General features: G+C 51.2%; 2 protein-coding genes across 6 annotated transcripts in view; one reads left to right on the top strand and one right to left on the bottom strand.

Annotated features, from left to right (window-relative positions):
* Positions 1 to 1,887, top strand: part of Actn4 (actinin alpha 4) — a 69,295-nt gene extending 67,408 nt beyond the window's left edge. For 2 of the 5 annotated variants that reach the window (XM_031385950.1, XM_031385954.1), the window contains 2 exons: positions 436 to 594; positions 708 to 1,887. In XM_031385950.1, the coding sequence (XP_031241810.1) occupies positions 436 to 594; positions 708 to 866 (318 nt within the window). In that variant the 3' untranslated portion in view covers positions 867 to 1,887. The remainder of the gene's footprint in view (positions 1 to 435; positions 595 to 707) is intronic. The other 3 variants (XM_031385953.1, XM_031385951.1, XM_031385952.1) reach the window with 2 other exon arrangements.
* Positions 1,512 to 12,679, bottom strand: Capn12 (calpain 12). The gene is made up of 21 exons (XM_031385955.1): positions 12,443 to 12,679; positions 11,870 to 11,939; positions 11,606 to 11,724; positions 11,239 to 11,372; positions 9,105 to 9,273; positions 8,561 to 8,635; positions 8,388 to 8,473; positions 8,233 to 8,307; positions 7,032 to 7,195; positions 6,715 to 6,950; positions 6,341 to 6,352; positions 5,955 to 6,163; positions 5,655 to 5,697; positions 5,517 to 5,576; positions 4,909 to 4,966; positions 4,513 to 4,583; positions 4,353 to 4,415; positions 3,711 to 3,789; positions 2,459 to 2,575; positions 2,326 to 2,384; positions 1,512 to 2,249 (listed from the first exon to the last, which is right to left on the bottom strand). Exons 1-21 carry the CDS (start codon positions 12,677 to 12,679, stop codon positions 2,223 to 2,225), a joined length of 2,163 nt encoding a protein of 720 aa, XP_031241815.1. The 3' UTR covers positions 1,512 to 2,222.
* Between the last annotated feature and the right edge of the window lie 10,908 nt (positions 12,680 to 23,587).

Raw genomic sequence — 23,587 nt, 5'->3', positions numbered from 1 at the left:
CCCCCCCCCCCCCCCCCGCCCCCTCACTGCCTCCTGAGCTTGCATATCTTCCTGGGAACACTCCTCCACCTCCAGTGCAACATGGCCTTGCCTGCCTCCTCTGCTCTGCTGCACTCCAGGCTGGAGTCCTTCCAGTAGATACCCCCACCTACCCACCTCCACCCCTCAAAAAATCCAACCTCTTCCTACAAGTATCCGGGAACTAGTCTTCCAACTCTCTCCCTTCTCTTTCTGTTTCTCATTTTCTTTCGCCACCCTCCAAAGCTGGGACAGGGAACCTAACCTCCTGCTTCCCCCGATGGGGGGAGAGGAGGCCAAGGGACAATCTCCCAAGGCCCAGCACTATTTGGCAGCCTTTCTGTCTTTGAACTCTTCCAAAACTGAATCTGTAAGCAGCTCCACTAAGTACTGTGTTCTCTTTCCCCCTCCCCAAAGGGGGATGCTGAGTTCAACCGGATCATGAGTGTGGTCGACCCCAACCATAGTGGCCTCGTGACCTTCCAAGCCTTCATTGACTTCATGTCGAGGGAGACCACAGATACAGACACAGCTGATCAGGTCATCGCCTCATTTAAGGTCCTGGCAGGGGACAAGGTGAGCAAGACCCACAGAAGCACTGGCGGCCGGTGGCCAGAACTTCAGCCAGCACTGGGTACTAGGTCAAATGGCTAAGATGGGTGGCTCAGAGTCTTGTCTTATGCCCCCAGAACTTCATCACTGCTGAGGAACTGCGGAGAGAGCTGCCTCCTGACCAGGCTGAGTACTGCATCGCCCGCATGGCACCCTACCAGGGACCTGATGCTGCTCCTGGTGCCCTCGACTACAAGTCCTTCTCCACAGCCCTCTATGGGGAGAGCGACCTGTGAGGCCCTCGGCCACACCGAACAGAGACTCCCTTGGCCTCCGGGATGGGCTGAGGAGCCCTGTCCCCACCCTGACTCTCTATCTATGCAAAGAGCTTTTTGTGGTCCTTCTAGGGGGTCAGGCAGGGAGGGGCTGGCAGGCCTCTCTTTCTCAGTCTTGTAAGGGAGGGAGGCTTGGCGATCAGCATTTCTGGTCTGCTACATATATGTGCTGTGCTGTGGGTTCTTAGCCTATGTGGAGGGGACAACGGACCCCTGTGCCCAGAGATAACCTTTCTACACCCAGGTCCCTCTGCCCCCGAGGCCCCTCCAAAGCCTCTTACATCCAGGCCAAAGCCCCATGTGCCTTGTCCAGGAACCGCCAGCCCTAAGAAGTCCAGCAGAGGGCACCCAACTCCCCTGGACCAGATTCCAGTGGCTCCTCCCACCTCCCTGCCCCTGTGTGAGCACCAGGAGCAGAGGGCCTGCCATAACCCTTCTCTGCCTCGGGAGTGGCTGCTGAGGCAATCAGCCCCAGCCCACCTGGCCTTGTTTCACCTGGCCTCTGAGTCTCAGATTTTCTAAGGACCAAAACCAACAAAACACAAAGAATGGAACAGAAACAAACAAAAAAATCATTTAAAAAAAAAAAAAAGGAAAAAAAACTTTAAAAAAAACAAAAACTATAAAAAGTTAAGAACTTCCAGAGAATTACTATTTACTTTATTAACTTACGGATTTATTATATAAATATATATCCATCTAGCTGCATATCTCTGCCACCTCTCTCACTCTCATAATGAAGACATAGCTGATTCGATGCCCTCCCCAGACCCCTCCTGATTTTCTCCTTGTGGCGGTGGGTGGGGGTCTCTGGGGACCTCCTGAGGTGGAGGTGGGCTGCTGGCCTGCCTGCCTGGTCGTTAATGGGTTTCTTTCCGCCCGCCCCCTTGAGTTTATTCTGATTGATTTTTATTTTCTTGGTTTCTGGATAAACCACCCTCTGGGGATGGGAGAATAAAACATGTAATATTTTTAAGAAGGACTCTGGTGTCATCTTCTTCCTGCGTCCCTGTTCATGCCCTAAGGAGCTGGCAGTGCCCACTGGCCCAGTGCCTGTGTGTGGTGTGTGGGTCTCTAAGCAGGGACTGACACATAGGCTTCAAAGGGAAGGAAGTCAGTTCTGTTTGGGATGGCTCCGGCTTATAATCCCAGCACTTATGAGGCCAGTGAGGGCTACATAGCCAGAAGACAGACATTACAGCCATGACCTGTGTGACAGCGGGTTGGGCCCCAGGCCAGAGCAGGCACTTGCTCCTGTGTTCAGCTTCCATCACTGCAGCAAGCAGGGCAGCGGGGTGGCTTCCCTCAGCTTCACACCTATGAGAAGGTGGCCACCTCCGACCACTGAAGAGAAAGGAAAGAGCCTTGAGGCAGAGGCCTTGGGGCAGTGCTAGAACTACACCTTCCCAGGCCAGCTCACCTGTTTGTGGGTCAGGCAGACAACCCCCTCGCCACCATCCAGGTGTTGGCAGCAGTGGCCTGTGTATGAGAGGCCAGGGTGAGTATGAAGCCCCAGTCCTGCCACACCCCACCCTGCCAGGAGTAGCACTCACGGAAGATGCAGGTGAGCCGGGCTGCACAGCACACGAAGCGCTCAAAGTCCACACGGAGCCGGCTGTCCCTGTAGCGGCTAGTGAGGGACTGGGTCAGCTGGTTGTTCAGATGGAAGCCTACAAGGGAGGCTGCCTTGTTTAGTGTGTTCACAGTATTCCATGTGTGATGTTGCTTCTTTTAGTGTTGGGGTGGGCGTATGCAGTATGTTCACTTGTGTGGGCACGCGTACATACATAGGGGAGCATCTTCCTCAATCACTCCTTTATGTATTGAGGCAGAGTCTCACTGAGAGCCAGAACTCAAACCAGTTTGTCTAACGTCTCTGGAGATCACTTGGCCTTTGCGTGGGTACTGGGCATCTGACCTCTGGCCCTCACACTTTAGTTGCAAGTACCTTGCCTAAGCCACATTCCTGTGTGCTGTTTTGTGCTCTGTTCTTAGAGAGAAGCTGACCTCTGATTCCTTTAACATAGCCAACGATGGTCATTGGCCCCTGAGTCTCCTGCCCCCGCCTTCTAGGTGCCAGGAGTTTAGCTTGTGGTTTATGTGGTACTTGATCTAGAACCCAGGGCCTCCAGCATGCTAGATGAGCACTCACCAGCTGATGCGGGGGTTTTGTTGCTGTTTGGGAGTGTTGGGGATGGAACTCTGGGGCCCTTGCTCCTCTGCACTCACCCACAGGCCCCTCACTGGCAGGCCCTAGGCAGCAGCTCTCCCACTGAGCCATATCCCCAGCCCTTTGTGAATTTAGGGCGACACTTAAGTTGCTTAGGCTGCATCTCAAGGTGCCAACGGTACAGCTTTGTGGTTTCTCCTTCAGAGACTGAAGGACTCTCTATCTCCCTGCCTGGGTACTGCTGTGTGACTCCTCTTCTGAGGCCATACTTGTAGTCTCTCATCTCAATAGCCACCTGTGCCACCCCCTGCCTGCCTGCCCTGTCTCCTATTTAGTCACAGATGAGCCCACCTGGAGGCATGGAGCTGACTGGTCTAACACATTTCTTCATTGCTTAGGGTAGCCTTAGAAGGTGCTTTAGGGTATCTGGGGTGTTCTGTGGCATCCTATGGGCTCCTTGCCACACTACACATTAGCCGTGTCACAGATAAGAGCAGTCAGAGCCTCCACGAAAGGAAATTGGCACTGGGCCTTGCTGTGGACAGCCCATTAGGGATGGCCACAGCTGAGGGATGCAGACAAGAATTTGAGGATTGAGTGCTGTCTCTACAGCCATCCCAGGTCCCCAGCCACACCTGCAGCAGTCAGTGCCAGCCTCAGTTCACAGGAGTTCATTGTACCAGAGGCATCTTCATCGAACTTGTCAAATGTGGCCTGGAGGATGGAGAGGCAGGTGGGAGTCAGTACCACAAGTCCAGCCCCAGAGTGATGTTCTTTCACCTTGAAATAGCTAAGAGAGGGTCCCTGAGGCCGGACAGGCTGGGCTCAGGCCACAGCTCCCCTGGCTTCTGGGTGGGCACCACTTTGCACCTGTTTATCTGTGAGAAGGGGACAAGCTCCCAGGCTGTTGGGAACAAGTTCAAATCCATCTACCCACAAAGGCTAGGGAGGACTCAATAACAGGGAGTTATCACTATGATCAGTTCTGGGACCCTTCAGCTCCTCCCTTGAAGCAGTACCCATTAGTAGCTAAGCAGAGGCTCTTCACAGGTGAGGTGACAGGCCGGTCACCTGGCAAGGAAGAAGCTGGGTTGGGAACTGGAATTCCAACAGGAAGCAGAGACAGCTCTAGATCACTGCATTCAGTACCCTCAGAGGGCCACCGTGGAGTGACAGGGACTTTATATCCCCTTCACTCCCAAATTGGTGGTGCCCCCTTTGTGGTTCACAGGATATCAGTGTCTAGAAGGAGGCAGCTGCTCCCAACCTTCACATACCTGCCATGACAGGAGATGGCCCCAGAGTTCCTGGAAGTGGTGTAGGGCCAGTCTTTGCCCACGCTGCAGTGAGGACACCTGGTTACAATCAGTGCCCCCTAAAAGGCAAGGGGAAACCCCAGCATCCCTGTCCCCCCTCCCCATACACTACCCCACGTACCCCAAAACACTGCACAAGCTGTTCACAGGTTCTAAGCCCAATCTCTCCAGGGGTCCTCGTGTTGGCCCTCGCTGCAAAAAAAAAAGAAATCCAGCAGCCCTTTCATGTAGACCAACACTGCAAGAGCTTTTCAGACTAACTCCCTCCAGTAGGCATTTTGTAGAAACAGGTGCTGAGAGTTCATGCCTTAAAAGCCAACCAAGCTAGGGTTGTATGTCTCTGTCCCCACCTCTTAGAGGAAGTGGGGTGGAGCTGCAAGTGATCATGGCCCTCACATAGCCTTGTAGGAAGCCCTGGTTCTTGTGCCTGGAGCCCTAGCTTCATCACACACAGGGGCCCTATAGCTATGGTGCTCCAGTTGCAGGGATCCCCACCTCAACCTCCAGCCAAACTCACCAGGCTCCAGAGCGATGCTTATTAAGGTCTGCAGCTGAAGAGCGTTGAGTTCCTCCTCCTAGTCAGGAAAGAACCACTCGTGAGGCCACCAGCTCAAAAATATCCAGTCAACAATCCACTCCGGGACAGGTCATGTGCTCCATAGTGTGGAGGGTCTATCTGTGGCTGCCTTCTTAGGGTTCAGTTAGAAGAGGCAGGTCTGTCCTCAGAGTGGTCGGTCAGGAGAGTGGCGGGAGACACACGGTGGGAGCCCACAGTGGGCAAATGACAGAAGAAGGCACTTGGGAAAGATGTTTGAGTCTGGCAGGGGATGTGAACCTTCAGAGAAGGGAGGTGCAGACCCAGCCAAGGCCTTGAGACAATTCGAGCAGTCCCAGAACACATAAGAGGAAAGCACTGTGGAAGTAGGCAAAGACACCCCAGCCCCAGCAAAGTGGCTCAGGTTTGTAACCCCAACATTGGGTAGCCTGAAGGAGGCCAACCTGGGCTACAGGACACATAGTTGTTCCTGGATATCCTGATCTACAATGTTTGGTTTGGGATGGCTTTTTGTTTGTTTTTTAAGACACCTAAGGAGAGACGGGAGTTCAGTCCCCAACTCTTCTCACCTCTCCAGCCAGCTCCAAAAATAGCTGTGCCAACTCCAGCTCCAGAGGCTTGTAGGGGGCCTGTGGGATGGAGGAAGTCAGTTCCTTCCCAAAGCCCTGCCAGCCCTGAGTCCTGTCCCCACCCACAACAGGCCTCACCTGGAGGGCGTCCAGGTCTGCGCTGATCACGTCATCGATCTCCCTGCAAATTACGGAAGAAGGCGTTCGGGTGGGGGTCTCAGCAGAGAAAGTGGGTACAGTCAAAGGGCAGTGTGGGTTTTGGGGGAAGGGGGAACCCCTGGTTAGGGCAGGGCTGGGGATGCAGGGGCGGGGATTTGTGATCCTGGGCGGGGGCTTGGGGGCAGGGGCGGGACCTATGATTCTAGATTGAGGTTCCTGGGCGGGGGTCCGGGTACCGGGTACCCCTAGTAAGGCTTGGGGAGGAAGGCACCGACTCACACTGCTGTGTGGCTGCGCTCCGAGAAGATGCGCAGTGTGAAGTCGGCTTCATCGCCCACGCGTGAGGCGCTGGGTACCACCAGGTAGTGGCCGGGCGGCAGGCGGCAGCGGCGGCTCACGTCGCGGCGAGCGCAGAAAACCGAGCGGTCGGCCCGCAGCAGTCCCGGTAAGAGCGCGCGGCTGCGCGGGGAGTCCCAGAGGTCCAGCAGCTGCGGGCAGGGCGCCATGACCACCACCCACCCGAGCCCCTCATCCGACCCTCAGATAACCCCACCCCGCCATTCCCCACACACCCAGACTGTCCGGCCAGGCCCTCCCGTGTCCCCAAGCTTTCTGCACTGGTCCACCGAGCCCTAGGGTGAGTCTGGGTCGCATCTGATACCCACCTCCTCTGGAATCTGCAGGAAGAAAACACCAATGGAATGAGGATTGGAGAGCTCGCAGATTTCCCTCCTGCCCCTCCACACCTCTCACACCCCTCCTTCTTTCTGGACCCTTAATCTTTCCTCATCTCTTACCTAGGTCCTCTCTGACTCCTCCCCCAGCCCTTTCCTTTCCACCTGTGCCCTCATCCCTTCTCTGCCCCTTGGTCCCTTCCTGCCTTCTGACCCTCAACCTTTTTCTCTCCCCGTACTCGAATCCCTCTCTCCAATGATCTCTGCAGTGGCACTCCTCTTTGAACCCTCAGTACACTCCTGCCCGTAACGGTGCCCTTGGGACCCTCTGCCCCTCCAGATCCTCAACTTGACCTTGGCCTCACCTGGAACACGTGGAAGCCCACAGTGAGGTAAGTGAGGCCCTTGGCCCTCAGACACCGGCGGTTGCGCTGGATGAGTGACAGTAGGACCGTGCACTTGGGGACTCGGCCTCCTCTCGCCGGGCCCCGGGCCCCTGCTGCTCCCCAGCCTCCCCAGGGTCCCTCTTCATCATCATCATCCTCTTCCTCATCAGGTTCCAGCAGTGTCAGCCGGAACTGCGGGTTGGTCCAGAAGTTTTCTGACGGAAAAGAAGGTGGTGGAGTTCCCATCCTGCCACAAGCCTCACCCTAGTTTGCCTCTGGGGGTCCCCAGGCCTCACCAGCACTGGGCTGGCTGCCACCAGAGTTGAAGCCTCGCACCCAGCGGCCCTGGAAGATGTGGATGTGCCAGCCACCACCAGCAGGGCTGGGGCCCAACACCTCAGGGCTCAGCGAACAAATCTGGACCGTGTTGAAGTGTGTGAGGAAGTCTTGAAGCTCCATCCTGGAAAGTACCAACCACGAGAAGTGCCCAGTCACCCCCGGAGCTCAGTTCGAGGGACCCCATCAGTGTCCCACCACCCCAGAGCCCCCAGCTCCTTAAATACTGCCAAATAACTTCCAGTCTCCAGAAACCCCGAAAGCTTCAGGCCTTGCTGCGGTCTCCGAGTCCTCACAAACACCCCACCTCTGGAAAGATTCACAAAGGCTTCTCGATGTCTTCAAATGAACGTTAGAAACCCTCAAGCGGGGCTGGGGAGATGGCAGAGCCAATAAGAGCCACTGCTGTCCAAGCCTGACAGCCTGAGAGTTTGACCTCAGCGGCCCACAGTGGAAGGAGAGAACTCACTCCTCTCAGCGCTGTGGCATGCTACAGGCACAGACTCGACAGACAAGTAGAAAACTAGGAAAAGAGTTTTTTGGGTTTTGTTTTTTTTGTTGTTTTTTTGGTTTTTTTTTTCGAGACAGAGTTTCTCTGTGTAGCCCTGGCTGTCCTGGAACTCACTCTGTAGACCAGGCTGCCTCGAACTCAGAAATCCACCTGCCTCTGCCTCCCAAGTGCTGGGATTAAAGGCGTGCGCCACCACCGCCCGGCAGAAAAGAGTTTTAAATTACATATATTTAAAGCCCCGAATGTCACCAAGCATCCCCAGATCACCCTAGATATGGTCCTGTTCCCATTAAACCTCCCAAAATCACTGACTCCAAATTCCTTTAGATCCCCTCATGCCTGCAGTTCCAGCCTTGCCCTTAGGGAGGTCGAGGTCAAAAGATTGCCATGAGTCTGGGGCTAGCCTGGTCTATATAGTGAGTTCTAGGCTAACCTAATTTCAGTGTTCTCCCTCTGAAAACAATGTCCTTTATAGTCCCGATTTTACTGCTTCTGCCCTGACTTTGCAAAAAAAAAAAAAAAAAAAAGATTCAGGTCCCCAAATCACAGCTGATAGAGACCATTGCTCTACAAATGTACCCATCCATCCCATGAGTTTCTCTGTGTCCTTTCTGACCTCCCACAAGTAGCGTGAGCCCCTAAGAACTCACCAGAACTCGCCATCTTCCTTTTTCACAAGCAGGGCATCTCGCCACTCAGAGGGTAGCATGTCCCAGCGTGGGCAGCTGAAGAGACCAGTGTAAGAGGAAGACATGTGGAGCCACGCCCACTGGCCACACCCCTGCCCACCCCAAGCCCATCCCACCTGTCACTCCAGGGCCCGGACCACTCCACGCGGCCCCAGGGGTTCCTCAGCCGCAGCAGCCGCACCTTGGTGAAGCCCAGAGACATCTGAAGACAAAGTCATCAGTGGGGGTGGTGTGGGGGACATCCTTACAGAGGGTACAGTTAGCCTAGACCACCTATGGAGTGACTCACCTTGTGTGTGCCCGTGACAGAATAAGCATGTCCCTTCACCAGCCCTTCATCTGTGCGGATCTCACCCCGATCACTCTGGAGGAGGCCAAGATTGTGAGCCTCAGGTGGGAGACAGAAGCATCTCCCTAGCCTCCCAGCCCAGCCTCATGCTTCCAACCCCAGAGCTCTCCAAGCAGCATAAAATGCCAAGGGACTCAGAGAGGGTTGGAGTGACAGAAAGGAGACGTCGGAAGCCCAGACTCTGCATCACAGGCCTGAGATCCCAGCTACACAGAAGGCTGAGGGATGATCACAAGTTCAAGGCTAGTGTGGGTAACTTAGACCCTGCCTGGAAACAAAATGTAAAAATGGAGGGGGAGGGGGAGGGATGTAGCTTACTTATAGAGCACTGGCCTAGAATCTACCACTGAGGAACCTGGGGGGGGGGCGGGTAGGGCGGGTAGCAGCAGAAGGTAAGAAAGACACTGGATGCTAAGGCTCCCCTCCCACCTCATCCCTGCCCGTGCTGGTCTAGTGGCGGTCCACATGGGAGCTCAGCTCTCACCAGGGCAGTGGCACCCACAAGGGACTCCTTGGCCAAAGCGTGGCGAAGGGCAGCAAAGACACCCGGAGTGTTTTGTCTCAAGTAGAGGACCTCACCCACGCCTCCTGTAAAGTCCACAAAAGCCTCGTTCATGTGGCCTCCTCGCATTACCTCGTAGGAGCCGTGGAGCCTGTTGGAGCAGGTAGAGGTGGGTCTGAGGTACTTAGGGACATCTTGGGCCTAGGGGCTCTATCAGGACAAGGGTCCCCAGGACCCTATCCCCAGTTGTGTGTATGTGTATGTAATTTTTATATGTGTGTGTGTTGCCTGCATGTATGTCTGTGTACCACATGCCACGTGTGCAGTGTCTGTGGAGACCTCAGATCCCTGGTACTGAAGTTACACACAGTTGTGACGAGGAACAAAAGCCAGGTCTTCTGGAAGAGTGACTAAGGCTCGCTCATAACACTGAGTCTTCTCTGCAGATTCCCCTCACCACCCCCATCTCTCCCTCCTGTCTTTGAGACCAAGCTTTGACTGACCGAGAACTCATTCTGTAGACCACGTTTGCCTCAAAGTCCCAGAGATCTACCTGCCTCTGCTCTCAGAGTACCAGAAACAAAGATGCTCTCCACCATGCTCAGCTATTGGGTGGTTTGGTTTGGTTTGGTTTGGTTTGGTTTAGACATAGTATCGCTATGCATCTCAGTCTGTCCTCAAACTAGCAATCCTCCTGCCTCAGTGTACTCAGTACTACTGTGATTATAGGAGTAGGCTACCATGCCTGGCTCAATCCCTGAACTATTCAGAGATGAGGTGTGTGTGTGTGGGAGGGGCTCTGATACATGCTAGGCCTGTGATCTCTAGGGTCCATGAAACTATGCCGTCTGGAAGCCATGGAAGGAATTCTCAACCCTCATCAGAATTCTCAGCCCTCCCTGAACCTTTGAGGCTCTAGGAGCCTGGGAAGGCAATGCCGATGGGGACTTGTCAGGCTTTCCAGTGCCTGAGATGGGAGAGGATGGGCTGCGGATGTCTCAAAGGACCCTGAGAGATGGCATGAGGTTAGAGGCCCTTGAGGGAATGAGATTTGACAAATCCAGGGCCTGATAGATGGATGGGATTTCAGGATCCCTGGGAAATATGAGTATCAGTGGGGTTCTGGAATGTCTGTAGAACAGTCAGAAGAGGAAGGCCTTTAAGATTTGATTTGCTGGGTAGCGATGCTCGCCTTTAATCCCAACACTTAGGAGGCAGAAGCAAGCAGAGCTCTATGAGTCTGAGGTTAGCCTGGTCTACAGAGTGAATTCCAGGACAGTCAAGCTACACGGAGAAATACTGTCTTAAAGAACCAAAAATAAATAAATAAGATTAGAAGATTCAGCCGGGCAGTGGTGGTGCACGCCTTTAATCCCAGTGCTTGGGAGACAGGGGCAGGCGGATTTCTGAGTTCAAGGACAGCCTGTAGTGAGTTCCAGGACAGCCAGGGTTACACAGAGAAACCCTGTCTTGAAAAACAAAACAAAACAACAACAACAACAAAAGATTGGAAGATTCACAGGCTGAACCTTATCTGTCAGTGGTAGAGCCCCTGCCTAGAATTCTCCGGTGAGGGGACGGGGTGTGGCTCAGCATGCACAAGACCCTGGGTTCCATCTCTAGCACACACATACTCCATTCCTAAATTTAGTCAGGGGTTGTGGTGCATTGCCTGTATTCTATTTACATAAGAGCCCAACAAAGGAGGATTATGAGTTCAAGGCCAACCTGGCCTACATAATGAGACAATAACTGAGTGAATAAAGGTTGGGGATGTAGCTCAGTTGGTAGAGGGCTTACCAAGTATACATGAAAGCCTGGGTTCAATCCCCAGCACCACTTAAACCTGGGGTGATGACAAGACCCTCAGTTCAAGGTCTCCTTTGGATACATAGCTAATTCCTGGGCAAGCTAGGCTGTATGAGGTCCTTTCTCAATAAAATATCAAAAAATGAAGGTTCTTCCAGGAGAGTGCGGTGATACTAGGGCCGTGGTGGCTATGACCTGATTCACAGTCCTAGGCTGGGTGTCTGGAGGACCCCCGATGTGATGTCAGTACTCCACGTGGCTTGGGCATGTCCTTGGGGCTGCAGCTGGGAGGGGATGGCGTCCTTACTTGGCATAGGCTTTTTCCAGTAGAGGGGCCCAGAACTCGTTCCTTTGCTCCGAGCGCACGAACATCAGCTTCCCCTCACGCACCGGCAGTTTGTCGTCTACCACCACATCCACCCAACGGCCAAACTGCCAGAGCTGGTGAAGAAAAAACAAAAACAAAAACAAAAACAAAACAGGTCAGGAGCGGCGCTCGGCTTCCAGACCCAGCCCGAATCCTACCCCCAACCCCTGCTTCTGCTTTCCACTTCCCAAGTTCTGGAATCCCAGTCTCCCTGCACTGGGGTGGGGACATAATGGTAACTGTGAAGCCTATGCCATCATGCTACCATGGGGGAAACTGAGGCAGGGAGAGAGGAACTGAGCTCTACCTGAAAATGGAAGACCCCCGCGTAGCCATCTTGGAAACCTTGTCCAGGGGGGACCACCCGGTACAGGAGCCTGGGGTAGAGTGTGAGGGAGGCAGCAGCTGCGAGAAGCCAGCAGTTTCCTGGGAGGAGGAGAGAGGCTCAGGTTAGATAAGAGAGAACTGGAGACCAGCAAACTGAAGAAAGAAGACGGGGGACAGGAGACAGAGGAGAGGAGCTGCTCAAGTCCTGGGTCTAGGGGTTCCAGATGGTCACAAGGGGGCTCACCTAAGCTTCCCTGGCACACATCTGTTCTGCTCATGTCTTCACAGATGAACTGGGGCTCAGCGCAAAACTCCTAGAAGATTAGGGTTCCAGTGAAGCCAGGGAAGGGAAGGCCGGAGCAACGGAGAAGTCAGAGACCTGGGGCCCTGACACCAGTGTCCCAGGTAATGAGGGCCTCCAACCGTGGGAAGGTCTGTGGGTGGGAATTCACCTTCCTGGATACCCCTGAACCCCATGGCTGAGCCTGCCCTTATCCCCCACCCCCTCTTCCTCAGAACCAGGGTTCTAGACCCCAGCCTGCCTCTCATATATGCAAGGGTTCATGTTCTGGCCCTTCCTCTCTCAGACCCAGGCCCTAGCCCTCCTCCCTCAGACACATAAGTCCATGCCTTGGCCCTCCTCCCTCAGACCCAGGCCTTGGCCCTCCTCCCTGAGACCAAAGGGTCCATACCCTGGCCCTCCTCCCTCAGACCCAGGAGTCCAGGCCCTGGACCTCCTCCCTCAGACCCAGGAATCAAGAATCCAAGCCACATCCCTCCTCCCTCAGACCCAGGTCCCAGCCCAGCCCCACTTTACATGGGGCCTCTTCCATTCCACCCCTTTGGCCTTCTCTGAGTCTGGTCCCAGCTTGTCATAGCCAAGGGCATCAGGACCAGCAGGGAAGCAGGGGTCACGAAACAGGATCCCGGAATCCAGGCAAGCTGTTCGGATGGCTTCGTAGTTCTGGCCTTTAAAGAGCTTTGGGGCTCCAGCTCCTGCCCCAGCCCCGTCGTCCACTAGCTGGATGGTGACCTTCCTGTTGCCACTCGCCATTCGGACACTCTGGGCACACAGATGGACACAAGCCCTTTAACCTCCTGAGTCATGAGGCGGGGCTTCTGCTCCACTTGTACCCTGTTGGGGGTCTTTAGGCATCGAGGAGCATTCTCTCTTGTTAATATTAATTGATGGTTTGGGGTGCGAGGGAGCGGGGACGCACGCCTCTTCAGTGGTTTCCTCCCTGGGGCGTGGAGCCTTCAGTTGTGGCCAGTTTAGCAGCTTAATGACCAGCAGCACACAAAAGGTAGGCAGGCCTAGAAGGACCAGCTGTCACTCTGGGTGTGCCAGGAAGGAGGTCAGTGTGGGGGTGTATTCCTGCATGCTTGTCCCTGTTGCTACATCTCAGCCCAGCCCAGCATCACTGTTTCCTTAGCTGCTTTGCGGGGAACAGTGCTGAGGATTGAACCTCCCTACAAGGTAGGGAGGCAAGCATTCTCTGCATTTGCATCCCCAAGGCCCTTTAACTTCTGACTTTGGGACCTGGTCTCACTGAGTTTCTGAGGTTAGCCTTGGGCTCCCAAGTTCTCTTGCCTCAGGATCCCAGGTGTTAGATCTACTGGTATAACTGTTGTTTTGTTTTGGTGGGTTTTGTCCTTTTGTTCATTTGGTTTTGGTTTTTGGAGACAGACAGGGTTTCTCTGTGTAGCCCTGGCTGTCCTGGAACTCACTCCATAGACCGGGCTGACCTTGAACTCAGAGATCCATCCCCCTGCCACTGACTCCTGAGTGCTGGGATTAAAGGTATGCACCAGTTTTTAAGGGGAGGCTAGTTTTTATTGTTATTGGTTTGGTTTCATGTCGCTGAGACAAGGTTTCACTATCTAGACCAGGCTGGCCTTGAATTACAGAGATCTACTTGCCTGAAATCAAAAGCATGCACCACTACACCCAGCTTCTACATCTGATTCTGTCTCCCATCTCTGGTCCTTCTGTGTCATCTTGCAGCTCACATGTGGCCTTGGCCACTCACCTTAGCACCCTGTTTTAGTATTCCTTCTAGGCTCTGCCCCACAGTTACCTAGCAACAGCCAGGTGTGCCTGGCTTACTATAAAAGGGGCTATTTGCCCCCTCCTCTCTCGTACTCTTTCTCTCTGTCCCTTCTCTCTCTGCCCCTTTTCTCCCATTCCCCCTCCCTCTCTCTCCACATCTTACTGGCCAGCATTGCCTCTTCTCTCTCTCTCTCTCTCTCTCTCTCTCTCTCTCTTTCTCTCTCTCTCTCTCTTTCTCTCTCTCTCTCCCCTCCCTTCCCAACTCCCCTTCTCATGCCTTAAATAAACTCTATTCCATACTATGGCGGGTACCTCGGAGAAGGGATGTCTCAGCAAGGCGCTCCCTTCCACCTCACCATACCTGGCTCTACCATGGCTAGCTCACCCAGGCAAGGCTGACTACAGAAAATAGGTTCTGCTCTTGGCTGTGAATGTGGGCTCACCTGTGCCCAGGATGCTGGGGCCCCTTTCCAAGCTGAGCAGGCTCTGTGAAGCCGATGGAGGAGGATCCTTAGCAAGGCAGACAGACAGCCTTCAGGGCCTCTGGCCCTAGAGGAGCCTAGTCACTTTAATTTTGCTGAGATGTTGACAGCTCAAGCTTTCAACATCTTCCATTCAACCCGGTCCCTCCCAAGCACCCTGGGCAACCACAGGGGTTGTCTGAGGCAGGAGGATTAGAAGGTCTATGGTAGTTTTAGCTTATAGCAGATAACAGGCAGCCTAACTTAAAGAGACCCAGTAATGAAACAAAGAAAAATCTCAGAGATTTTTCTTCCTGTGGAGTTGCTGGGATCACACAAAGACCCACGTGGCAGGCATCTGGTTCAAGTCTCAGTCCTGCCACTTAGAAGTGCGCATCTGAAGCCAAGTGTGATGCTTCTTCACACTTCCAGCTCTTGGGAGGAAAAGATCAGAGGAACCTGAATTCCAGGCCAGCCTAGGCTAAACGCTGGGACAAAGGACTGTGCGTCTTGGGCTAAGTCACTCAACTCCACCGTTTCTTCAAACAGTAGTGAGTGTCCGTGGTTTGCCTTCCTCCCTCCTTTCCTGCCTTTTTTTTTTTTTTTTTTTTTTTGGCCAGGGCTGGAGATGAACGTGGGGTCCCCTATATGCTAGTCAAACTTCTACGGCTGAGCTCCCTCCTGAACCAGAAGCCAAGGTTAGATCTGAGATCTAGCCACTTGGCTCTCTGAAGATGACTCCTCCCCTCAGACCCGCCAATCATAGTGCAGCAGCCCCTGGCCACGCCCCCAAGGCTGATCTTTCCACTCTTTGGTAGCCCCTCTCTTTTCCTTGTTCCTGCTGAGTTGCAAGCACGAAGGCTAAGATTATCTGAGAGGCTGAGGGTAGCATACAAGCACAGCCAAGCGATGGGGAGACACGATTCCCCCAAGTGGGAAACCATACTCCAGGTGTTGAGATGTGGTGAAACCCAGGTGGGTTTGTTAGGTTTGTTATTTGTTTTTGAGACAGAGTCTCAATGGCCTGGAAGTTAGAGTGTAGACCAGACAACTGGCCTCCAACTCATAGAGATCCATCTGTGTCTGCCTCCTGTGTATTGGGATTAGAGATGTGCATCCCCACATCCAGTGGTAATGAGGACTTTTCTCGGAACGAATTATCTAGTGGTGCACTCAAGGAGTGACAGTAGGAGGGTTAGCAAGGTCATTCTTGGTTACACTTGGAGTGGCCACCTGCGTTTGGAAATGAAGCCGGAATGCAGGTGAGGAGAACTTAGATGAAGGGCCCAGATGACACAGGCAGGTACAAGCAGCCCCACAACCTGTTCTGTAGGTTGATGAGGTCATAGCTTGTGCTACGAACACACCTTTCGTACAAGGTTCATTTGAGGTCAACTTGACCATGTCCTTGGAAAACCATATTCAGACAGCCTTAGAAATGAGAGCCCTAGACTAGTCCCTGAAGGCAGGGTCACTACAGTGCACATCCAGTCCCCAAGGTATACTTAATCCCTGTAATCTGCTCAAAGTATCTAAAATATTTTAGCCAACACTGCATACTGACTCACCAAATTCAAACTCATTTCTAGCATTCATTATGCTAATTAATAAGACAATGAATACACAAATAGAAAGCCATTTCTAAACTCTATCATGCCCACCCAGGAAGGCTGGTGTCTCTGGCAGCTGCCTAGCGGAAGCTCTGGTCATAATTGCCCTTCTAGCTTTTTAAAAATAGGTACTGTGAAGGGCTGGAGACTTGGCTTGGTGGATAAAAGCAGCACTTTTTGCTCTTCCAGGGGACCCAGATTTGGTTCCTAGCACCCACACAGAAGCTCACAACTGTTTGTAACTTCATCTATGGGATCTGGTGATATCTTTTGGCCTCTTTTAGTACTTGATGCAAATACATACAAACAGGCAAAATACTCATACACATAAAATAAAAAATGCTACTTTTAAAAAAAATATTGGTTGTATGGGCTAGGTTTGGTGAGATACACCTTCAGTCCCAGAGCTAGAGAGGTAGAGGTTGTAGATCTCTATGAGTTCTACATGAGGGCTACGTAGCAAGTTCCATGCCACCAGCCAGGGCTATTTAGTGAGACCTTGTTGTAAAAAAAAAAAAAAAAAAAAGTGTGTGTGTGTGTGTGTGTGTGTGTGTGTGTGTATGTGTGTGTGAGAGAGAGACAAAGAGAGAGAGAGAGAGGGGGAGGGAGAGGCAGAGAGCATGTAAAGTGTTCTCTCACTGATCCTGGAGCTAGGCAAGCCCAACAAACTCAAGTTCCACTCCTCCCCCCATCTCTGTCTCTACATCACTGATGCTTCGGGTGTCTGCTCAGGATCTCACGGATCTCTGTATGTGGCCCTGGTGACTTGGACTCGTGTCCCCTTGTTTACTTTTTGAGACAGGGTTTTGCTCTGCAGGTACCAGTCTGTAGCTTTCCATCCTCCTGCCTCAGTGCTCTGAGTGCTGATCTCACAGAAGTGTGCCACCAAAGCCTGTTCCCATTTGGCTTCTTTTAGTCACTGGCTGACTACTCTGGGAATGAGTGGCCCACACTGGGGGAACTGGTGGCCCTTGGCAGGTGAGTTAAGTGGCACATACTTACGTGTATTAGCTTGATGTATTAGATCAAGATCCTGAGAAACAGAATCTGAGAGGCAGCTGTGTCCAAGAGGACTGACTGGAGAGACAAGCTGCTTAAGATCCTTGCAAGAGATTCTGACACCAAGGCTGAGATGTGGCTCAGTAGAAGATGGCCTGCTCAGCATGTATGAAGCCCTTCCTGGGTTCAGTCCCCTGAACTTGTTCCTCTGGAAGAGCAACAAGCGCTCTCACCCACTGAACACCAGCCCGGAATGAACTGGTTTTTTGAGACAAGCTTTTCTCAGATAGTTCAGGATAGCCTCACTAGACAGTCAAGATAACTTTGAACTTCTGATTCTCTTGCCTCTGCCTCCTGAGCATGGGGACTACAGGTATGCAACACCACACTGGCTTTACCTACCCAGGATTCAGTGCTCTCTAGCCAAGCATTCTAGCACTGGGACAAAACTTTCAGCTGACTCACAGTACCTACACATTTTCACAAGGCAGATGATGGCTACTAAAACCTCACCAGGCCACTTGAGAGCCAGGGTTCTACCCAGACCTGGTAGCATGGCAACGAAGCAGAGGTAGAGAGGTGCATGAGTTCCGGCCAGCCTGGGCTACAGAGTAAAACCTTGTCAAAAAATAGAAATTAAACAAAAAAGAAAGAGAGAGAGGGGAGGGAGAGAGAGAGAGAGAGAGAGAGAGAGAGAGAGAGAGAGAGAGAGAGAGAGAATACTCAAGAAAAGAAGATTCAGCCAGGCAGTGGTGGCACACACCTTTAATCCCAGCAGTTGAGAGACAGAGGCGGGCAGATCTCTGATCTCTATTAGAGGTCAGCCTGGTTTACAGAGTGGGTTCAAGGATAGCACTCCACAGAGAAACTCTGTCTCTAAAACTCAAAAAAAAAAAAGAAAGAAAGAAAGGAAGAAAGAAAGAAAAGGAGGAAGGAGAGAAGGAGGAAGGAGAGGAGGAAGAGGAGGGAGAGGAGGAGGAGGAGGGAGAGGAGGAGGAGGGAAGGAGAAGAAAGAGAAGAAGACAAGGTGAAGGAACCAGGCTACATAAGGTCCAACCTTATGAAGACAAGGATTATTGTTATACTGTTCTCAAAGTTCCATCTTGTGACATGGGAGACAGGGTCTCTCTGAGCCAGGACTTCTTTTCCTCCCTGTCTTTGGCCAAAACATGATGACTGACCTTGGCATTCTGGAATCTAGTTACAAATGTCTCTCTACAGATAAACAGTCCAGCAGCCGACAGCGGCTTTGAGGATCTGGGAAGAGATGTGAGGCTTCCAATGCTTTCTCAATGCCTGGCTTCTGTAGATCTCAAGGATGGTTAATTACAAGGTCACATCTTCATTGTTTAGGCACGGCTTCTTTTTAGAATATCAGAGTCAAAGCCGGGTGGTGGTGGCTTATGCCTTTAATCCCAGCACTTGGGAGGCAAAGGTAGGAGGATTTCTGAGGCCAGCCTGATCTACTGAGTGAGTTCCAGGACAGCCAGGGCTACACAGAGAAACTCTGTCTCAAGAAAAAAAAAAAAAAAAAAAGAATGTCAGAGTTCAGGCAAACATCACAAACATCAGTGTGCCTAGGAGCCAGGGCAGCCTCCTTTACATCTTAGTGTGTGTGTGTGTGTGTGTGTGTGTGTGTGTGTGTGCCCGTCCCTGAGTGCACATGCCCATGCTCACATATGTGGAGGCCAGAGCGAGACATAGGGAGATAGCTTAATGGTGAAGAGCACTGACTCTTCTACCAGAAGTCCTGAGTTCAATTCCCAGCAACCCCATGGTGGCTCACAACCATCTGTAATGAGATCTGATATACACAAAATAAATAAATCTTAAAAAAGAAAAAACCAGAAGCCACAGACACTGGGCTGCTAAATGGACAGTCTTTGGATGATGGACTCATTGGAATTAAGGTTTCATTGGGCCTTGGGCCTTTCCACTTCTTGCCCCTCTACCTCCTCCTGAGTCTTGTGTTTTTTACTGAGAGTCATGGTCCACTAACCCTCAGACCTGGGCTGGAAACTGAGGAAGGCAGATACAAGGAAGGTATTAGTCAGTATGACTACAGATCAGCAACCAATATTCGATATTGACCTTTGCTCACTGAAGTGTCTGGTTGTACTGGAGAAAAAGAAAGATTTGGAAATATTGCAGGATATTTGATCACACTGTGAACCCCAAGATTGTATCGTTTACTGTAAAAACCTATTTCTAGTTGTGGTGTGATTGTTAAGTAATTAGCACACACTTTTAATCCCTCTGGCTGGAATACAGACATAGCTTTAGTACACAGCTTTAATCCCAAACAATGAATGTAAAAGTTAGTTTGTAGAAGGAAGCACCCATGTTTGAAAGTGATGTCTAGTTGAGTGGCAGACAATCAGAGAAAGATCTTACAGAATAGGATATGCCCAAGTCTCAGGAGAAGAGGGAGGAAAGGGAAGCTACTTGAGGGGCAGTGCAGAGAGAAAGGAACAGAGAGACAGAGACAGAGAGAGACAGAGAGAGAAGGTAGTTTTTTACTGAGACACTTGTTTTGTTTTGTTTTGTTTTGTGGTTTTTTTTGAGACAGGGTTTCTCTGCATAGCCCTGGCTGTCCTGGAACTCACTCTGTAGATCAGGCTGGCCTCGAACTCAGAAATCCACCTGCCTCTGCCTCCCAAGTGCTGGGATTAAAGGTGTGCGCCACCACTGCCCGGTTACTGAGACAGTTGTATAGAGACAGGTTGCAAAGACAGAACAAGTTAGACAAAGGTGAAGACAGAATGAGCCAGAGAATGAGATGGAGCCAGAAGATTAGAACAGATTGTCAAAGTTAGTTTGAGGCTAAGCAGAGCAATTCAGGAGAAGCTGAGAGAAGCCAGATTGAATCAGTCAGCTTGGAGAGGAGTTTGGAGCCAGAACAGCTAAGTTGGCCCAGAAAGAACTAGAAAGGGCGAGCTTATTTAGCAGCTAAGACTTAGGAGCTGAAAACATTCTAGGCCTAGATAAGATTGTACAGAGGCTAGAAGCTCCCAGGACTAAGTTAGCAGACAGAGGTAGTAAGCCTCAGAGACAACAAGTACATCACACAAATAAAAGATACTATTACATGGAAACTTATTTTTGAGACAAGAATACAGAGTCTACAATCTATGCATGCCCTGTGGCTGGACTTCTTAGTTGCCAGAAACAACTTCTGAGTTTCCATTTCAAAACTTGGGGTCATAAAACTGAAATTGAACAGAAAAATTCCTTTAAAAGGATTCCGGCCTTTGGAAAACAGGAAAAACCTGGGGATTCAGACTCTATGCCACCGGAAGGGCCCCTGAGGATTAGAGTTAATTATTCCCAGATTTAAATCAGCCAAGATCGCTGGTTATGCTTAGGCACCAAGGCCACATACTCCATCAGGAGAGGAACCAACCAGACTGTCAACCTCATGACTGACAGAACTCACTGTGACTGGGGGCAGCTCAAATTAAAGTGAGAGGACTTTTAAGGGGCCAAACCCTGTCTAATATCCAGAACGTGTAACCTAGGCACTCCCCTATTCTGATGCCTGCTGTTCTGCCTCGAGGATAATTCATCTGGACAACAGTGATGTTACTGAGTCCCTGAGGCTTCCTGGTGGGCATGGACCAATGATTTGACTGAATGTGCCTCCTCTGATGCTTTCTAACCTAAGTCGATCAGGACCTCCAGGTGTCAGCATAGCAGTTACACTCCCTTGCAGAAGCAATCCTACAAAACCACAGAGGCTTAAACCCACTTCTCCTGAGATAAAGGAAATTGTGTCAGGCTTTGGGAAAACCTATTGTTTCTATGCTAGTTGATCAGGGGTAATTAGGAGGAAAATCTTAGCTGGGCAGGGGTGGCGCACGCCTTTGATCCCAGCCCTTGGGAGGCAGAGGCAGGTGGATTTCTGAGTTCGAGGCCAGCCTGCTCTACAGAGTGAGTTCCAGGACAGCCAGGGCTGTACAGAGAAACCCTGTCTGTCTCAGGAAAAGAAGAAAGAAGAAGAAGAAGAAGAAGAAGAAGAAGAAGAAGAAGAAGAAGAAGAAGAAAAAAGTCTTGGCTAGGAAAAAGCTCAAAAAGAGAAAAAGACAAAGCCCTAAGTCAGATCATTGATATCAGTTCAGTTCTCTTAGTCTGGCTAACTGCTCTCCTATCAGCCCTGGCTGAGCTTTTCATTCTTATTCTGATTGGATTTACAGTGCCCGACTCCCCGCCATCTTAAACTATATGGCCAATCATGTATCAGTTCAGTAAAATTAGTAATCCTTAGGGCTACTAATTACAATTATACTACTTTAAGACAAGATGAGTTCATGATGTGACTCATTCACCAAGACCACTAGAGAATGCAAAAAGCCCCCAGAGCTTAGCCCAACTGACTCCCATTCAGACCATAAAACCCGGAACATAGACAGCACCACCTGCCTAAAGTAAAATGAACACCTAACCCATGAAAGCCCCGCAGTTCTGGGAAAGTCTCTAAATGTGCTAACCTTGCTTTTGGCTTCTGTGGTTCTGATGCTGGCTGACAGTTCTTGTTAACTGAAGCATGTCACTCCGAGATATGGTTTTTGTGCGTAAAAGCTCACTCTGAGAAAGGCTCAATGCTGCGCTCCACTGAGATCTGGAACACCCGCGTCAGTCGCCTGCTGCCCAAGAAAGACTCTCTATTGGCTTAAATCCATGTCTGAGTAGTCTTCTCTGGTGAGTACCACATAATGATAGTAAGTTCCAGGATAGCCAGGGTTAAATAGAGACCATGTCTAATTGTTGTCGTTGTTGGTTTTCAAGACAGGATTCCTCTGGGTAGCCCTGGTTGTTCTGGAACTCTTTTTGTACACCAGGCTGGCCTCGAACCCAGAGATCTACCGGGGGGCGGTGGGGGGAGGGCTGGATCTTAAAAAGGCTAGGAAAACTGGGGAGACACCTCACTGGGTGAAGGCTTTCTCGGGGCCTGAGCTCAGCTCCCAAGAACACAACAGCAAGCTGAGTGTGACTGCTCATGCCCGTGGCCCCTGCACTGGGAGAGAAGCCATGTAGACAGGCAGGTCTCTGGGGCACCCGGGCCAGTCAATCACGTCTCAGAAACTATAAACAGGGTCGGGTGCTTGGCGACTCGAGTTTGTTTGATCCCTAAGAGATGGAGAGCACCAGCTCCTGCAAATTGCCCTCTGACTTCCACGGGCGAGTCTAAGTTAAAATGGATTGTTTTGTTTGGTTTTGGTTTTGGTTTTTTGTTTTTCGAGACAGGGTTTCTCTGTGTAGTCCTGGCTGTCCTGGAACTCACTCTGTAGACTTGGCTGGCCTCCAACTCCGAAATCCACCTGCCTCTGCTTCCGGAGTGCTGGGATTAAAGGCTAAAGGCGTGCGCCACCCCCGCCCGGCAGATTTTTAAATTTGAAATAACGTATATCGCTGTGATCTATGTCTGTGATGATGTAGAACAAAAGAGAAAGGGAAGAAAGGATCAGGCTGGCCTTAACTCCACAGGCATATGTCTGCCTCTGCCTCCCCAGTACTGCGATTGAAGTCCTGGGCCAACGTGCAGGTTGAAAACAGCTATTAAATACGTGATGGCAGCATGCGCCTTTAGTCACAACACCCAGGAAATTGTACCAGGACTGAATTTGAGGCCAACTTGAGCTGCACAGAAAAGCCCTTCTCAAAAAGAGAGACAAACAGCCGGGCAGGGGTGGCGCACGCCTTTAATCCCAGCACTTGGGAGGCAGAGGCAGGCGGATTTCTGAGTTCAAGGCCAGCCTGGTCCACAGAGTGAGTTCCAAGACAACAAGGGCTATACAGAGAAACCTTGTCTCCAAAAACAAAACAAAAAAGAGAAACAAACAAAAACGTCTCAGAGGTTGTCTGTGGCAGCCAGGTCGGTGGTGACCTCCTAAGCTGCAGAACTGGCAGTGTTCGTTTCCCAAATCATACTAAGGTTGGTAGGGGTGGTGACAAGCTGGCAGAGGGAACTACACCGTGTCTAAGACGAGGCTACACAAAACATCACAGCTTTTGCCCTGGGCAGCCTCTCTGGGGATACGGCCACTTCTTGTGCCTCCTACGAAAAGACACAAGTGATATAACACTGGAGCTTCCTGTTGAGACCCGTGTCTGAGGGTCTTCTCGGCATTAGACCCCGCAGCATCAGCCAGCTCTTTGGTAGGACTGCACACCTTCTCTGTACTGGGATTGGCTTGAGTGCACAAGCGCAAGGCACTGTGGGTGACGACGCAAGCGTTTTAAAGCACTGTGGGTGATGCCGTAATGTTACAACGCTGGTGAAGCTAGATACCAGCCACTAGATAACGCAACTGAATGAGCGTGGCTCGGTGCCAATAAAACTTTATTTGTGAACACCAAAGTTTGAAGTCATATAATTTTCAGTATCACATAATGGGAGTCGTCTTTGATTTTTTTTTCTCTCTCTCTAGCTATTTAAGCTTGGAAAACTCATTCTTAGCTTGTGAGCCATAGGAAGTGGGGCAAGCTGGGCCTCCATCCGCAGCGTACCACTCTCTCTTTTATCTGATTATAAGCTCCACTGGCACGAGCAGTTCTGAGCCACCACGCAGAGTCACTCCCAAATTCCTAACTTCAGATACCAAGAAAGATAATCAGGGGGCTAAGGTTTCCGGATAGCTTGTTATGAAGCAATAGATAACTGATGTATCCTTAAAAAGGATGAGAAAGCCAGATCAAATATACGTTGTCTATGGGCTGCAGAGATGGCTCAGCGGATAAGAGCACTGACTGCTCTTCCAGAAGTCCTGAGTTCAATTCCCAGCAACCACATGTAAAATACACATATAAAATAAAAATAATAAATCTGTTTTTTAAAAGAAACT

This window comes from Mastomys coucha, unplaced genomic scaffold, assembly GCF_008632895.1.
Source record: "Mastomys coucha isolate ucsf_1 unplaced genomic scaffold, UCSF_Mcou_1 pScaffold21, whole genome shotgun sequence".
Lineage (NCBI taxonomy): Eukaryota > Metazoa > Chordata > Mammalia > Rodentia > Muridae > Mastomys > Mastomys coucha.
Note: the sequence above shows the minus strand (reverse complement) of the source record. Positions and strands in the feature narration are given on the sequence as shown.